Source organism: Eptatretus burgeri, chromosome 15 (assembly GCF_056783735.1).
Source record: "Eptatretus burgeri isolate ZD-2024b chromosome 15, Ebu_testis_v1, whole genome shotgun sequence".
Lineage (NCBI taxonomy): Eukaryota > Metazoa > Chordata > Myxini > Myxiniformes > Myxinidae > Eptatretus > Eptatretus burgeri.
Genome location: NC_140975.1, coordinates 19,315,701 through 19,332,300, shown reverse-complemented (window position 1 = coordinate 19,332,300; position 16,600 = coordinate 19,315,701). Strand labels below are relative to the sequence as shown.

General features: G+C 45.9%; 1 protein-coding gene across 1 annotated transcript in view; it reads left to right on the top strand.

The window, feature by feature from the left end:
- The first annotated feature begins 704 nt into the window (after positions 1 to 704).
- Positions 705 to 16,600, top strand: part of LOC147011675 (echinoderm microtubule-associated protein-like 1) — a 66,561-nt gene continuing 50,665 nt past the window's right edge. The window contains exons 1-6 of the mRNA XM_085857657.1: positions 705 to 900; positions 1,642 to 1,679; positions 7,616 to 7,745; positions 8,017 to 8,166; positions 8,609 to 8,678; positions 9,124 to 9,234. Coding sequence (XP_085713783.1) covers positions 857 to 900; positions 1,642 to 1,679; positions 7,616 to 7,745; positions 8,017 to 8,166; positions 8,609 to 8,678; positions 9,124 to 9,234 — 543 coding nt within the window. The 5' untranslated portion in view covers positions 705 to 856. The remainder of the gene's footprint in view (positions 901 to 1,641; positions 1,680 to 7,615; positions 7,746 to 8,016; positions 8,167 to 8,608; positions 8,679 to 9,123; positions 9,235 to 16,600) is intronic.

The window sequence follows — 16,600 nt, the reverse complement described above, 5'->3', positions numbered from 1 at the left end:
TTTGAATTCCGTTTGCGGGAATCGAACAGGGCAAGAGCAGAGATTAATTACCGCACATATGATACATCACTATGACGTCATATCAATTTTTATGACGTCATTCCTATTTTTTGACATTTTTTGTTTCACAACCCAGAGTTTTCATCAGATCTTCGTGAAACTTGCCATGTATATGCAGAAAGCCCAGGCGCAAGCAGTAACCGTCTCCGATTTTGGAAATTCTTCCGAGAAAAAAAGTTGACGTCATAATATCGCCGCTCATGGAAATCGCCGATACCATTATCTCCGAAACTAGGCAAGCTGTTTGAATCTTGTTTGCGGGAATCAAGCCGGGCATTAGCACGGATAATTCATCGCAAACCTGATACGTCACAATGACGTCGTATTCATTTTTATGACGTCATCACTAAGAGGACGAGGATCTTAGCTCATTCGAGCTTGTTAAATAAAACATATACTCACGACTTGAAAGGACCGTCTATTTAGTGCGCACGCAAACATGGTCCATTTATTATTATTTTTTTAACAGTTCCTACTCTTATTTTATTCTGAACCTTGAAGGGATGAGGCCGTTGCTTGCGGAGAGGGCGGTGCCAGTGCAGAGGATACTGTTTGCGGAGAGGGCGGGGCTTGCGGAGAGGGCGGGGCTTGCGGAGAGGGCGGGGCTTGCGGAGAGGGCGGTGCTTGCTGAGAGGGCGGGGCTTGCAGAGAGGGCGGTGCTTGCGGTGAGGGTGTGGCGCAGGGGTGGAGTGTTGACTCGTGTGTGCTCTTTTAGTCTTGTTCCTGTATTGTTTTTCTCGGTGTTGTAAACGAGGTGTGTGCGTGCGCAGCGTCCTTTAGCATTTTTATTTTGAACATGGCGAGCAGTACAAAGTCGCGCAACGCCAGCAAGGGATTAAGGTAAGTCCGACATCTCCATGAGGCAGAAAAACAAACTTTTGCACTTTGAGTGAGTAATTTATCCCCTTTCGGACGAAATTTTACATTATTTACATAATCAACAGTACATGTACTGCATGATCTATACTCGCGGAATTCCTTTCGTTCGGTAGAAGATAGTTCGTTGCAAACGACGGAATAAAGTTCCCATTTCTTTACAACTTCCACCTCGCAGTATCAGCTCGCTGTGTTTACTTCCCCTGTCACGGTGCTTCCATGTACTCCATACACAATCACCATTTGCTGATCCTCTGATCGCGTTCAGACCCATTGTTAATTGCTCTCTCGTATCTCTGCGAATGCCCCCACCGAGCACTGGCTCTCAATTCGTGCAGTTTCCCGGAGATGGCTCTCAGACGCGCACGCAGCCTGCAGGTGCATTCATTTTTCCACCACCCTCACCCGCAGGGCACGAGTGGTGCATTAAAAGGGCCAACCACCATTATTACAAGTGCAGATCGCATTTCACTTGCTTATCCTGAGGGTTACATGATCTCCCTCATTCGCAAAGGATAGTTCGGGTGGACTTGTTTGGTGTTACCATATAAACCCATTTATAAATGGCTTAATATGGGCTCGGATCCCATTTTCAGATTCCCCAGGTTCAGATACTATGTGGTGGGTTGAATGACTGATGCAAAATCAGACAGGCACTGTATTTAAACTGTTTTGGGTGACAGTCGGTTTTGTGTGTCTTTTCAGTTCCAGTGGGACAAAGGTGAATGTTTCCTACAACAAAGGTGAATTAAATGGGTAAAAAAAATTACATTTACCATGCACACCTCGTATGTTCACAATTATACCTTACGTGATCAATCTGGTTTCTTCCACTTGATGTTCAGAGTGATCTCTTCAATGACATTAAATGCTCAAGTTAGAAATTGTGAAATTTCATGTTCTGTCGTCTATACCATGTTGAATAAGCCTGGTGTAAGGCTTAGTGGTTTGGGTGGCGGCTTGGGATCCGAGGGTCCTGAGTTCAAGCCCCATTGGCCGCTGAATTAAAATGCACCAGGAGGTTGACTCGGCCTGTCATCCTTCCGAGATCGGCAAAATGAGCACCAGTGTACTGGTAAGGGGGACACTGCATCAGCGGCACAGCCGCGTCCCAACCAATGATGCAACCAGCAGCCACAGGCTGAGAGAGAGAGAGAGAGAGAGAGAGAGAGAGAGAGAGAGAGAGAGAGAGAGAGAGAGAGAGAGAGAGAGAGAGAGAGAGAGAGAGAGAGAGAGAGAGAGAGAGAGAGAGAGAGAGAGAGAGAGAGAGAGAGAGAGAGAGAGAGAGAGAGAGACCGAGAGAGAGAGACCGAGAGAGAGAGACCGAGAGACCGAGAGAGAGACCGAGAGAGAGACCGAGAGAGAGACCGAGAGAGAGACCGAGAGAGAGACCGAGAGAGAGACAGAGAGAGAGACAGAGAGAGAGACAGAGAGAGAGACAGAGACAGAGACAGAGACAGAGACAGAGACAGAGACAGAGACAGAGACAGAGACAGAGACAGAGACAGAGACAGAGACAGAGACAGAGACAGAGACAGAGACAGAGACCATGTTGCATGACTTTGCGTAACACCTGGATAAGAGTTGCACAAGAAAGAGAGGTCTGGGTTAATCATACTGAGGCTGCTGCTTCCTGCGAAAAGGAAGAAACAATAATAATGATGATAATACATTGTCGTGTATTAAAATCCGTTCTCCAACCTACAGCAACACCGTGACGTCACCATCACGATGTGCTATGCAGTACTACGAACCCCGAGAGGTCATCTCGCAGTTTGAATCGAGCCTTCAGGGCAAGGGTTGTATGTGCCACAAGCATAAAAATATAGCAAAGCTGCAAACAAGTTTTACCCTTGTTAGAGTTCATCAGTAGAACACAAGGCTTCGAATTGTCCACTGTGGCCTGAACGTCCTTTCCTTTCAGACTAAAAGATGGTAAGACCGTCAAACTGTGTATCATAAGGCAAACCAAACCGTGTCCCATTACAGCCGTTGGTGCATGATATGTGAAAAATGGGATACTATTTGTTTTGCCTTAGCTTACACAGTTGGGGGTTTCAAATATATATATACATCCTCTTCAAGGGGAATTAACTTAAAATGTGTGTAAGGAAAATTGTAACTTGGACTCTGACTCCAACCAGCAGGTATCGATGGACGCTTTGTTTCGCACTGTCTCTGTTTCCTTATCCAATCCCTTGGAAACGGGCCTGGGGGACGGTAGCAGTTCTGGGAATGTGCACCGAAAGGAATTGCTAATTATCATTCTGTAGCCAAAGGCAGCATTTACAAGTTGCTTCGAGCCAGATAGTAATTCCTCATTTAGGAATTTAAAAGGGTCTTATTGTAGAGGTAACTTTATTGTGACACAAACTTATTGAATGGGTTGCCATGGTAGTTTTACAACATTTTCAACATTATTTGAAAAGCCAAAACGATCCTTACGTCGTTAGCATTCTAATGTATGCTGATGATCTTTGCAGTGGGCCATCTTTTGCTGATCCACATCCAATTTGTCAATTTAAATTCAAATTATTTTTTTTCCAATCTTTTTTTTTTCTTCTATCCAGAGATTTAGGCTCATGGAAGAACTGAATGACGGAGGGGTGACGTGGTGGGAGTTGGAATACATGTGACGCAGAGAAGTGGGAAGTAATGAACACACAGGCAGAATAAGTAGGGACAAGCACACAGGATAAGGGAATTGAGTGGACATGGTTGAGAACGAAGATGTAAGCATCCAGACAATACAAGTTCACAAACAGAGTAAATGTGGGAATGCACAGGTGAACAGGAAGGGAGAGTGGGAGAATATAAAAGATAGGGAATAAGAATCATGGATAACATGAGGTGCTGATAGCTTGCCATTTTAAATGAGTACAAAGAAGAACATGATTGGACAAACTCAGGCAGATGATTCTCCAATTGAGAGAAGAGGTGGGGCAAAAGAGAGGAGGTGAGCAGATAGCCTAAATTTGAGGAGGGTAACAAGATTTGGGTTGCTTGCTGAGCAGGCGTGGCCTGGTTTCCTCGTGAGGTATAAATGGCTGAGAGGACAGGTGGGACGAGACCAAAAATGAGGTGCATTCTTGTGAGTTCAGTTAGATGTACATTTTAGCTCTTGGAACTAAAACCACAAGTTCAGAAAGACAGAGCCTTGACTGTCATAAAAATCTGGGAATTGAATGATCAAAATCCAGTGCCTTGTGGAGGATTTATCCTCCATCTCATTTACATGACCATCAAACTGACATCTAAGAAATAAATGTTACTTTCTGTCTGGGAGTCTGTGTAACACCAATTATGCCGGAACTACTGGGCAAATTTCCACCAAACTTGGTACATGGACCAAGTTCGACCTTGTGGTGAACATGGGCGCCTTGGTTTCATCTGTAGTCATGGGGGCTTGGGGAAGGTCACCAAAATTTTATATGTAAATGTGTATCACGTAGCACCGTTCGGTGGTGGTGGCAGAGGGTATTACATGTCAGGTGTTGAGATAACTTGCATTTTTACACTGTACACGTCCCCAGAGAGTAAGAAGCCCCAAAACCAATTTACACTCATCATGGGAGGCAGGGGGAGGGGAAAGTATGGGAGTAGGGAGGGGAAGGTGCGGGAGGAGAGAAGGGAAGGGAAGGGGCAGGAGGTGGGACCTGGCGTTGCCAGACAATGCCGGGCACCCCTGTTGGTGACAAATGAGGTATTTACCAATTATGCTTCAGATTTGAATTACATAAATGTACTTTTAGGCCAGCCTGGTGTTGGCTTAGCGGTTAAGGTGGCAGGCCTGGGACCTTAGGGTCCTGGGTTTGAGCTCCTGTCCACTGTTGAACTAACACCAGGTGGTGTTGCCTTAACCTGTCATCCTTCTGAGGTTGGTAAAATGAGTACCATTGTATTGAGGTTACCTGTGTTGGAGTGGTGACCATCCCAGGACTGTACTCCTTGCCAATGAAACTGCCTTGGCATCCCTATATGCCTTTTCAGCACAAAAGGCCAGTATTATTATTATTATTATTATTATTATTATTATTATTATTATTATTACTCTCTAGGCCTATGCATAATTGTTTTGATATAATTGATGAAATCACACATTGTGAAGTTGAGTAATTGTTTAACTTTATTGGGTCCATTTTTTGTAGTTGATCTTTTTGCAGCTGTTCTAGATGACTTTTATGTCTTCCTTTCACCTCGTTATTCCCTTCCCTTCGTTATTCCCTGCTCCTCGTTCTCTCTTAGCATTGGGTTGAAGCCCTAAATCTCAATGAAGAGGTTAGTACTGTCTCATTGGATATATCACAGGCATTCAACAGTCTGACATCCTGCTCTGCTTGTTAAGCTCTCTCCCTGTGTCATACAAGGCCGCCTTCAATCCTCAATTTCTTTCTTCCTCCATTCACACAGTCAATGTGTTGCTTCCTCCTCTCCACCCACCACCCCCTCCCCCACCCAATCCCAGTGAAGGCTCGAGTCCCAGTGGAGGCTTCAAGGCAGTGTCTTGTTCCCAGGCTCATTACTGATTTATATAAATGACCTCTCAAATGCTCTCTACAACACTTTCCATTTTGCAGATGACTCCACTTTGTGTCATACAGTACCCCCATCCTACTGCTAGGCAGTCGACAGTGAATCGCTCTGTGGATCTGGAATTGATTAGATGATCGTCCGAAAAATGAAACATGTCCTTCAATCCTGGAAATCCCCGTTTCTCCTGAAGGATCGTCAAACAAACCCACCTATCTATTTCCATGGTCAGTCAGTGAAATCTGTTCAGTCTCTTGAACCTCTAAGCCTTACCATTAGTCATAGCCTTTCCTGACCAACCACATAGCAAAGCCGGCCTCTAAAGCCAGCCTCATACTGGGCATCCTCCACCGATCCAAGTCTTTCTTTGGACAATCAGAGCTACTCACAGACAAGGGCTTAGTTAGGAGTTTATGGTAGTACTGCTCTCCCCTATTGGCTGGCACCCCAGCATTACATCTGTTCCCCTTGGATTGTTTGAAATATGTAGCTCTCCTCATTTTTAGAATATCATGAGGTGAAGCCGAAGCACCGTCCATTTTTTTCACTTTGAAGGCAGATCAGTGGTCTCTGCTTTCCATGGTATATTTTCCGATATTGCTCCCTCTGTTCTCTCAGTCCTCCGACTCTCCCCATCACCTCCAATATGCACACATTCTTCCAGTAACCCCCTCCTGATTAAACTTCCTTAATCCAGGCTGACTACACCTCAACTTCTTTATTCCTCACCTCTACCCATGGAAAGGAAAGCTGGTCTTCCATTTAAGTTTCAGGACAATGCCGTTGATTGAGCCGTAGTAAGAAGACCATTCTTTCCCACTCTTCCCTCCAGGGCTTCAAGCAGACACTGCACCCTCACCTCTTGTCATCTCCCATTATGACTCTTGATCGTCTCCCCTCCCCCCACCCCCAATTATTATCAGCAGCATTACTACTGCTGAGTCAATGGCATTGTGCTGAAGCTTAAATGGGAGACATTGTTTCCTTGGGTATCTTGAGCTTTTTGCACCACATGGTATATTTGTTTGCTTGCTACTTTAAAGACTCTGCCTGTGACCTGTTAAGCTCCCTTTAGGTCTGACTTTATGACTTCATCCACCCAATAAAATCTGTTGATTGCAACTTAGCATCCATACACCCCATATTTTTTCCAAGTGGAGAGTTTTCCTTCGTCCAATCCTCTTCCTGCTTTGCATTCCGGGCCTTTTTGATTCCCCAGAACATTCCCATTACCACTTTGATTATTCCATTTCACATCGAAAGCTCTCCTTTTACAAGCCACAAGTTCATAGCAGTAGTCTAATTTCTCAAAACCAACTTGGGCCTTTGCAGTTTCACTTGTTCCTGGTTGTTGGTCTCTTGGAGCAAATCTATTCTCGCTGTTTGTGGCAGAGGTAATTGAGCGAGGCTACTCGATCGTTGAGTTTACATTTTAGCATTGACTCCTTCCAGTGGTTGCGTTAGAATCGGGTCTTCTTATCCCTGTTGAGTGGCAGGTGAAGAGTACTGTCGTGAGAATGGAGGGAAGGGCGTTTGCATTAGCCTCATCATCACATTATGATTATATGAACACATAAATGAAGGATCACAATAATAAAAATAATAATTATTTAAAAACTAATGAAATTAATATATATATATATATATATATATATATATATATATATATATATATATATATATATATATATATATATATATATATGTTCATTGGCTTGTTTGGAAATCTGTGTAATGCCTGAAAATGAATCTTTGTTTAACACTGGTGTAGGGGAGCCACATGGTGCTTTCAATCAATGAATGTAAGGTTTCAATTTGCATATATTCATTAACGTCATGTCAATTGAACAGTCATACTCGTTACTGCTCGCTTACCTAGCTTTACCTCATTGCTGCTGATATTTTCACCAAAACTTGGTTTTAGTCTGGAAACTTCCTCCTCCATGAGAGGTGCTTCCTCCTCCCTCATTTTAATTAGGATAACGATCCATCATCAAAACACCTTGATCAATGTCTATGCATCATTTTGTTTGTTTGGGCCACCACAGCTACTTTGTTGGGTTTAAATTTGGAAGAATTTTGAAGTATTTATTTGAAACTATTAATAATGATAATGTTACTCGTGGTGTTTTCACTTTTCTCTCTTTAGAGGAGGGAAACATTCGCTTCTTGCTACGTGGCCGGTCGGTTGCAATGGCTGTGCCTACAGAACAGATGGAAAGTTACAGCCCGGATGAGAAGCCAAACAGCCCCTTGTACCACCTTGCCCTTGAGTGGGTGTATCCTTCCAAAAGCAAAGCTTGTGGTTTTTGTGGCTACCTAAAGTATTGAACACTCTAACTGTATGTTAAACACCACCATCTGTCAAACAACGATTTTCACTGATTGTGTTTAACTTCTGACAAACCGAAAATGACATAGGCTCTGATTTATATATATTTTTAATAGTTTTGTTTTGGCAATTTATAGTGGTTAAATTGTCCACTTGGATTGTAATATCAACTTGTTTTATCAGTGTGACTGTTGTCCTTGATCATGATTGGACTTTAGCTATGGCTATCGAGGAAAGGACTGCCGCAGCAATGTGCAGCTGCTGCCATCCGGTGAGCTCGTATATTTTGTGGCTGCTGTTGTGGTTCTCCAAAACCTAGAGTCGAGCATTCAACGCCACTACCTGGGCCACAACGATGACATAAAATGGTAATTGTTGCAACAATGTTTGGATGTTTCGTCATTCTTCTTGCTTCTTGTTGCCAATTTTGTACGGATTTGTGACTCACTCTGTTTGTGTCAACTGTTTCCTGAGTTATGCTTTGTCTATCAGCGATTTGCATTGCCCTTGGAACATACAAGGCTGTATGTTTGTCTCGGCTTCTCAACTGTCTTCTTGTCCTTTTTTTTCAGTTTGGAGGCTGCAGTAACATCCTGCCAAATGAGCGTAAAAAGATTGGCGTGACATTTCTATTGTTCTTTGTTAATATCCCACTTTGTCAATTTCCTCCAAACTCTGAACCCTCCCCTCGTGATTACTTATTAAGATATGGTTGTTCAGGAAACAAGGGAAATTATTGGTGGTGAAAATAAATGAAAGAAAATCTCTAATTTCTCTTCCCTGCTGTTGACTCTCCTCTGGCATCCAAAGTTTGGCTGTGCATCCCGATAAAACCACGATTGCAACCGGACAAGTGGTTGGTGCAACCAAAGACAAAAAGGCAAGGAATTCACTTGTTTATGCCCTCGATTGCTTGGATTGCATGAAATGATTTTGCTTCCAAACCCATTTCCCAGTGTATGTTTGTGATCTTTATTAACTTGATGTCGAATTTTATCTAATCTCCTTGATTGCAATCCAACATCAGGATAATTGAAAGCTCATAGTGGTTTTATGTACGCCATAATTTAGCATTGCATCAATTGGGAATGTGGATAATTGAATTTTCTTTTCTGTTTTATGTTGTCAATATCCAGTTACTCTCATAAAGGCACAAGATGACCCTAATGATACAGAGGCAATCAACTGTGTACTTTAATGCATTGTCTGGTTTTCAACCTTTATACGAGGCCAATCTGTTAGACATGAACAATAACGGAGGTGGTTTACAAAGGATTGTCCATGCACCTCCTGCCCCCTCACTTGTGTCGATACTTCCTCTACAGGCCTTGCCTGCACACGTGCGTGTATGGGATTCTGCATCATTGGAAACATTGCATGTGATTGGGGAGGAAGTGCTGGAAAGGGGTGTCCTTTGCTTGGGTTTCTCCAAAGCGGTAAGATATGGCGTGTTCTTGTCGCTAGAAGAATTTGCGGACATATTAAAAATCCCATGATGTTCTTCCCAAATAGTATATCAGCTATTGCCGACACCCCGGTCAAATTCCAAATTCCTGCTGTAATTTACAGAGGACACTGCACCCCAGCAAATGACGTTACCTGCAGCCATGTGCTACATTCAAAAGAAGAAGCACATGCACTTTCATTTATTCACCAACCTGCAAGGTCTTGGCATCCCCTTTAAATCTGTGTGTCCTCGTAGGCAGCCAAGAGGTCTTAAAATGCAGTGGTGTGTGTGTGTGTGTGTGTGTGTGTGTGTGTGTGTGTGTGTGTGTGTGTGTGTGTGTGTGTGTGTGTGTGTGTGTGTGTGTGTGGAGCCTGTGGAGCCTGTGGAGCCTGTGGAGCCTGTGGAGCCCAATTAAATTACCAACTCGAGGGAATCTCGGTCCCCCATTCTTATCACACCCAGTACCACAACAGCTTCCTCACTGTGTCTTTGCTGAAGGTGATAACCCATTGGCCTTCCTTGGCCTTCCCATGGATTGCAGCGATCTTTCCTGTTCCATGTCTGACTGAATCTGACCCTCCTCCAGGAGACTCCCATCTCCAGTTGCCTGCGAGGGAAACTGGGGGCGAGGCATGGCGGAGTCGCAACACTCTCTTCTTGAGAGTTCACCAGGCCTGCGGGCACTCACAACACACCCCAACCCACAAACCTTACAATACAATTTTCCCTCGTGGCTGCCGTACTATTCTACACTATTCCTGTCAGACAGGGTAGGCATATTCCTCGCATGCCATGGCCTACATTCCCACAATAAAACAAGATAAGTTTTTTTTTTTCTTTTTCTTTGTTGCGCACGAGACATTTGTACGCATTTTAACCCTTTCCACTCAATTGTTGCGCTGGCCATCATGGCCACTCTTGTCCGTTACCTATACCAAATTTCATCTTCCACACATTTCATACATTTCATATTCATATAAAATTTCAGTTTTTCATATCCCCAGTTATTTGGGTTATTTGGCAATATGCAAGGTTGTGTCATCCCAAGAGGTTTCTCTCACTGAAGGCCACAGCACAAACCCTGCAGGATTCCACGCTCAGTAACCCTTCACCTCTGATCACGTCGAATAAATAAATTAAATAAAAAGCCATTTTCGATTCGTAATCGTACCAACTCGTTTTTCATCACCTCCAACTTGAATACAAAAAATGAATACAACTCAAAATATGAATATCAATATTTGTAAACCTCCACACCCGCACACACTGTCTGGACCAAGAGCTCTTAAATGTGGTATCATTCAGCACTGTATGTGCTGTGGTTACAACGTTTACCCGGTTCAGATGCGATCTGGCAACTTGCATATTGTTGCGGTTCTGCAAAACCGCATGCCTCCGAGGCAATGGCATACAACATACAGAGATCCCAAGGTAGTTATTTCAATTGTATGTGTATTAGTTTGCCCTTTCCATATGTCTCGTGGGTATGTGGGAAAGATGCGTTGCATAGGGCTCTTTTAGTTAGGTCCTGAATCTTCAATCTTTGCACTTCTTCATCCACTTCTTTGTCTCTCTCACACGAAACACGCAAGCAAGCACGCACACAAACCAATAATGATGGAAGGAACCAAGAAAAGCGTACCATGAGTGCCTGATTTGCATCTGCGTGCTTTTTTCCATTCAAAACTGCGCGGCAATTCTTACCTGCCATCTCACCTCAGACCTTCATTCTGCTCACTGCGCTGCTACTCGTTCACCACAACCACTTCACACAACGACCAAAAATACCAGCAAACAAATTACATTTACATTTTCATTACAAACATGACCGTTAGGTACAAACCTCTCGCTCCCCCCGGGAGGATATCGTTAAAAGGAATTTCCACGTCTTTGCCACGACACCACATTTCAATCTCTTCATTACCCGTCAGGACTCGCCAGAGGCGCAGAACCTGTCAGGACTCACCGGGGGAGCAGAACGAGTGAGACCTCTCCGGGGGAGCAGAACGGGTGAGACCTCTCCGGGGGAGCAGAACGGGTGAGACCTCTCCGGGGGAGCAGAACGGGTGAGAACTCTCCGGGGGAGCAGAACGGGTGAGAACTCTCCGGGGGAGCAGAACGGGTGAGAACTCTCCGGGGGAGCAGAACGGGTGAGAACTCTCCGGGGGAGCAGAACGGGTGAGAACTCTCCGGGGGAGCAGAACGGGTGAGAACTCTCCGGGGGAGCAGAACGGGTGAGAACTCTCCGGGGGAGCAGGACAGGTGAGAACTCTCCGGGGGAGCAGGACGGGTGAGAACTCTCCGGGGGAGCAGGATGGGTGAGAACTCTCCGGGGGAGCAGAACGGGTGAGAACTCTCCGGGGGAGCAGAACGGGTGAGAACTCTCCGGGGGAGCAGAACGGGTGAGAACTCTCCGGGGGAGCAGAACGGGTGAGAACTCTCCGGGGGAGCAGAACGGGTGAGAACTCTCCGGGGGAGCAGAACGGGTGAGAACTCTCCGGGGGAGCAGAACGGGTGAGAACTCTCCGGGGGAGCAGAACGGGTGAGAACTCTCCGGGGGAGCAGAACGGGTGAGGAGTCTCCGGGGAGCAGAACGGGTGAGAACGCTCCGGGGGAGCAGAACGGGTGAGAACTCTCCGGGGGAGCAGAACGGGTGAGAACTCTCCGGGGGAGCAGAACGGGTGAGAACTCTCCGGGGGAGCAGAACGGGTGAGAACTCTCCGGGGAGCAGAACGGGTGAGAACTCTCCGGGGGAGCAGAACGGGTGAGAACTCTCCGGGGGAGCAGAACGGGTGAGAACTCTCCGGGGGAGCAGAACGGGTGAGAACTCTCCGGGGGAGCAGAACGGGTGAGAACTCTCCGGGGGAGCAGAACGGGTGAGAACTCTCCGGGGGAGCAGAACGAGTGAGAACTCTCCGGGGGAGCAGAACGAGTGAGAACTCTCCGGGGGAGCAGAACGAGTGAGAACTCTCCGGGGGAGCAGAACGAGTGAGAACTCTCCGGGGGAGCAGAACGAGTGAGAACTCTCCGGGGGAGCAGAACGGGTGAGAACTCTCCGGGGGAGCAGAACGGGTGAGAACTCTCCGGGGGAGCAGAACGGGTGAGAACTCTCCGGGGGATCAGAACGGGTGAGAACTCTCCGGGGGAGCAGAACGGGTGAGAACTCTCCGGGGGAGCAGAACGGGTGAGAACTCTCCGGGGAGCAGAACGGGTGAGAACTCTCCGGGGGAGCAGAACGGGTGAGAACTCTCCGGGGGAGCAGAACGGGTGAGAACTCTCCGGGGGAGCAGAACGGGTGAGAACTCTCCGGGGGAGCAGAACGGGTGAGAACTCTCCGGGGAGCAGAACGGGTGAGAACTCTCCGGGGGAGCAGAACGGGTGAGAACTCTCCGGGGGAGCAGAACGGGTGAGAACTCTCCGGGGGAGCAGAACGGGTGAGAACTCTCCGGGGGAGCAGAACGGGTGAGAACTCTCCGGGGGAGCAGAACGGGTGAGAACTCTCCGGGGGAGCAGAACGGGTGAGAACTCTCCGGGGGAGCAGAACGGGTGAGAACTGTCCGGGGGAGCAGAACGGGTGAGAACTCTCGGGGGGAGCAGAACGGGTGAGAACTCTCGGGGGGAGCAGAACGGGTGAGAACTCTCGGGGGGAGCAGAACGGGTGAGAACTCTCGGGGGGAGCAGAACGGGTGAGAACTCGCCGGGGGAGCAGAACAAGTGAGAACTCGCCGGGGGAGCAGAACGAGTGAGAACTCGCCATGGGAGCAGAACGAGTGAGGACTCGCCGGGGGAGCAGAACGAGTGAGGACTCGCCGGGGGAGCAGAACGAGTGAGGACTAGCCGGGGGAGCAGAACGAGTGAGGACTCGCCGGGGGAGCAGAACGAGTGAGGACTCGCCGGGGGAGCAGAACGAGTGAGGACTCGCCGGGGGAGCAGAACGAGTGAGGACTCGCCGGGGGAGCAGAACGAGTGAGGACTCGCCGGGGGAGCAGAACGAGTGAGAACTCCCCGGCGGTGGGGGAGGGGGCATAAAGAGAGAACTCCATACTGACTTGCACCTCACATTATTCCTCTTACACCACGCTACACCGCACGTTGCATTGCACTCACACCTCTCACTCATGCACCCTATACACCCTCAACATTTCTCCCTCCTCCTATTTCCTAAGCGTTTAGGGTTGCACTGGTCTGCTGACCACGTCAGGTATTGAGAGGACACTAATCCTCAACTGCTTCTATCTCTTAGGGCTATCTCTAATTTTCCTTGGGTTTCTGTGTAAGTGATTGTGCCTCTCATAGCATAATTTTATAATGTTTAAGAATATTCAGGATAACTCATCACTATCTTCTTCTTTTGTAAATATTGTATGTCTTTTGCCACATCCCACAAATTCCTTGCTTTTCCTGGGCTGTACTTATGCAATAAATCTCATACTGTGCCGCATAATTTTCCTCACTTTTGTTTAAATAAATGTGCCTGTAAGAAATGTACCAGGCTCATTTTTGTCTTTTCCTCCAATGGTCCAGCAATCCCACACCCGAGCTTAGCCGGGATGTTATTCCCCAAAATCTGCTTAAATAGCCGGTGCGTACTTGACAGCTCTGCTCGGCTGCACCTGATACGGTAAGTAACTTCAGTAACTCAAGTATGCATCGAGGGCGCGATTCCCCGATAAGGTGATCACATCTTCCTCGGTAAACGGTTGTCAGATGGAGGACCCTGGGTCACATGGTCAAGTTATTGGCGTTCGTGGTCGATTAGTGACCTGCCGCGGCACAAAGTTATTCGCGTGCGATGGCCTGTGATTGCCGGTGAGTCTGGAGAGGAACCAGGGACAGCCCCTCCCTCGTGGTTCCCCTACGACTATGGAACAACAACATCTGTATCTTACTAAAACTCTCACCTTGTATGTATGTATGTTTCCGAAATACAGCCAAAATGGTACACGATAGCACAAAAAATTTAGTGCCACTTTACTCACCAATCACCTGTGGTGTGCAGTATCAAGTTTCGTTAAAATAGGGCAACAAAAAAAAATAGTGAAAAATCAATTCCTGATTCAGTCAAGTACTCTTCGGGATTATTTGATCAATGCAAACAACCTCAGCGGTATAGTTCGCTGGAACTATCTTTTTTTTTTTCTTGAAATGATTTTTTTCATCAACCGCTGTCAAAATGGGAACCCAATGGGTTCACGGGTCGTCTGGTAGATATTATATATATATATATATATATATATATATATATATATATATATATATATATATATATATATATATAGTGTGTGTGTGTTAAAAACACTTAAGAGAAAATAAGGTTCGAGACCATTGCCATTTAACGGGGAAATTTAGAACAATTCATAATTGCTGTAAATGAAATATTAAGAACCCAAGTTTTATTCTGTTCTTTTTTTCTTCTTTCCCAAAACAATGCCAACTAGAAAGCATCTAAAAATGCACATCCCATCCACTTTGTATTCTGACTACTTCTTCAGTATGCTAAATGGTACTTTTGACCTTTTGACCAAATTATTAATTTCTCTTTTCTGTATTCTCCTGGTCAGGCTTTATTGAAAATTTTATGGCAAATGTTATGGCCCAAACAAACATACAAACACACACACGTGATTGCAAAACCCCATATTCCGCTGCGTGGGGGACCGGCTAACTACGACAATCATCTAATTATAAAGGCATTTCCGTTAGTCATACTCCTGTTTATATCTCTGCCATTGCTTCAAGAGATGAAAAATATTTACTACATGCTTCCACCTCATCAAAGCTGTTTTCCGAATGAAATCCGTCATGTTTTTCGGTTATATTTTCATCCCTGTATTGCTGTTTTTGCTTTCCTCCAATTTTCCATGGTAAATCTTACCTTGTTGTGCTGCCGTGTCAAATTTATTTTGTTATTGCTCAAGGCCAACTCTTCGGCTAACCGGCATGCACGTTCTGTCCCTGTTTTGACTCCATGTTCCTTGTTCTGCTTCTTTTTCCCCAAGTGTTGTCCTTTCTGCCTCCTCAACGTCATCCTATTCTCCCTCCACCCTTCTTCAAGACAAAAACAAACATTTTTTTTTTTAATCATAATTTTGTTCGCTCCAAAACAATCTCAATCTGTCTGAATTTATTTTTGCCTGTATTTCCCATACTTCGTTCTTTATATTGTTGTGGACTCGGGGTGCGAGGCTCACCAAGATAGGAAGCACTTGGGTCCCTTCTGAACACCCGGTACTGAAGCCGCCGGGCACAGATAACTTCATGCACTAGCAGGTTGCTAAGCAAACGCTGATTGGCACTGCCAATCCAGGCTGGGTTACACTACTTCACGTGATCCCTTACCTGTGGATGGCTGAATTTGATTACTGCTGAGTGATACAGTGAGCGTGTGCTGGCTAACAACAGCAAATTGGGTGGGGCAGAACTTCCCGGCTAAGCTAATGTGCGGACCGTGCTGGACCAATGAAGGAAAACACAAAACGGGCTGGGTTCATTGATGTCAAAGCAATTTATTACAAGCGAGGGTGAGGAAAGTCATGTGGCACAGTAAAGAATTTATTCACAAAATGTACACCAGGGGACTGCAAGGAATTGTGGGTGCGGCAAAATAAATGCAAATATGTACAAAAAAGACAGAGCACACTGAGCAGAGTTAACCTGATAATTACTTTGACAATCTTATATTGTGCTAAACATGTTGCAGGCACCATGCGACACACATCCTCGGAAGCTAGAGAGTAGAGATAGAGAGAGAGAGATAGAGAGAGAGTAGATAGAGAGAGAGTAGAGAGAGAGAGAGGAGAGAGAGAGAGAGAGAGAGAGAGAGAGAGAGAGAGAGAGACAGACAGACAGACAGACAGACAGACAGACAGACAGACAGACAGACAGACAGACAGACAGACAGACAGACAGACAGACAGACAGACAGACAGACAGACAGACAGACAGACACAGAGAGACACAGTTGAGGTGTAAGCGACCTCGTTGTACCTGGTACAGTCGATGGACTTGCGCAACCCGATCACTTAAGATGGGGGAAGGAGAGAAGAAAACTTGGGTTTATATGGAACGTGAGTGGGAGGTGCAAAAATATGGTGCAGTGTCATGCAGTCGAGGAAGTGTGAAGGAGGTGCGTATCAGTTATTGTTGTTCTTTTAGTTTGTCTGTCCACAGTGGACAAGACAAGATGGGAGAGACAGAACATGTGAGGTTAAAAGCTTAACGTGGCATGTGAAAAAGTGTGTAAGTGGTAATGAGTATCGGCTGTGGAACACAGCCAAAGCCGAGTGCCGATGACCTGGGAATGACCAATATCTTCCTTTTCTCATTATCTTCATTGAATGAAAATGCTTTTTTCT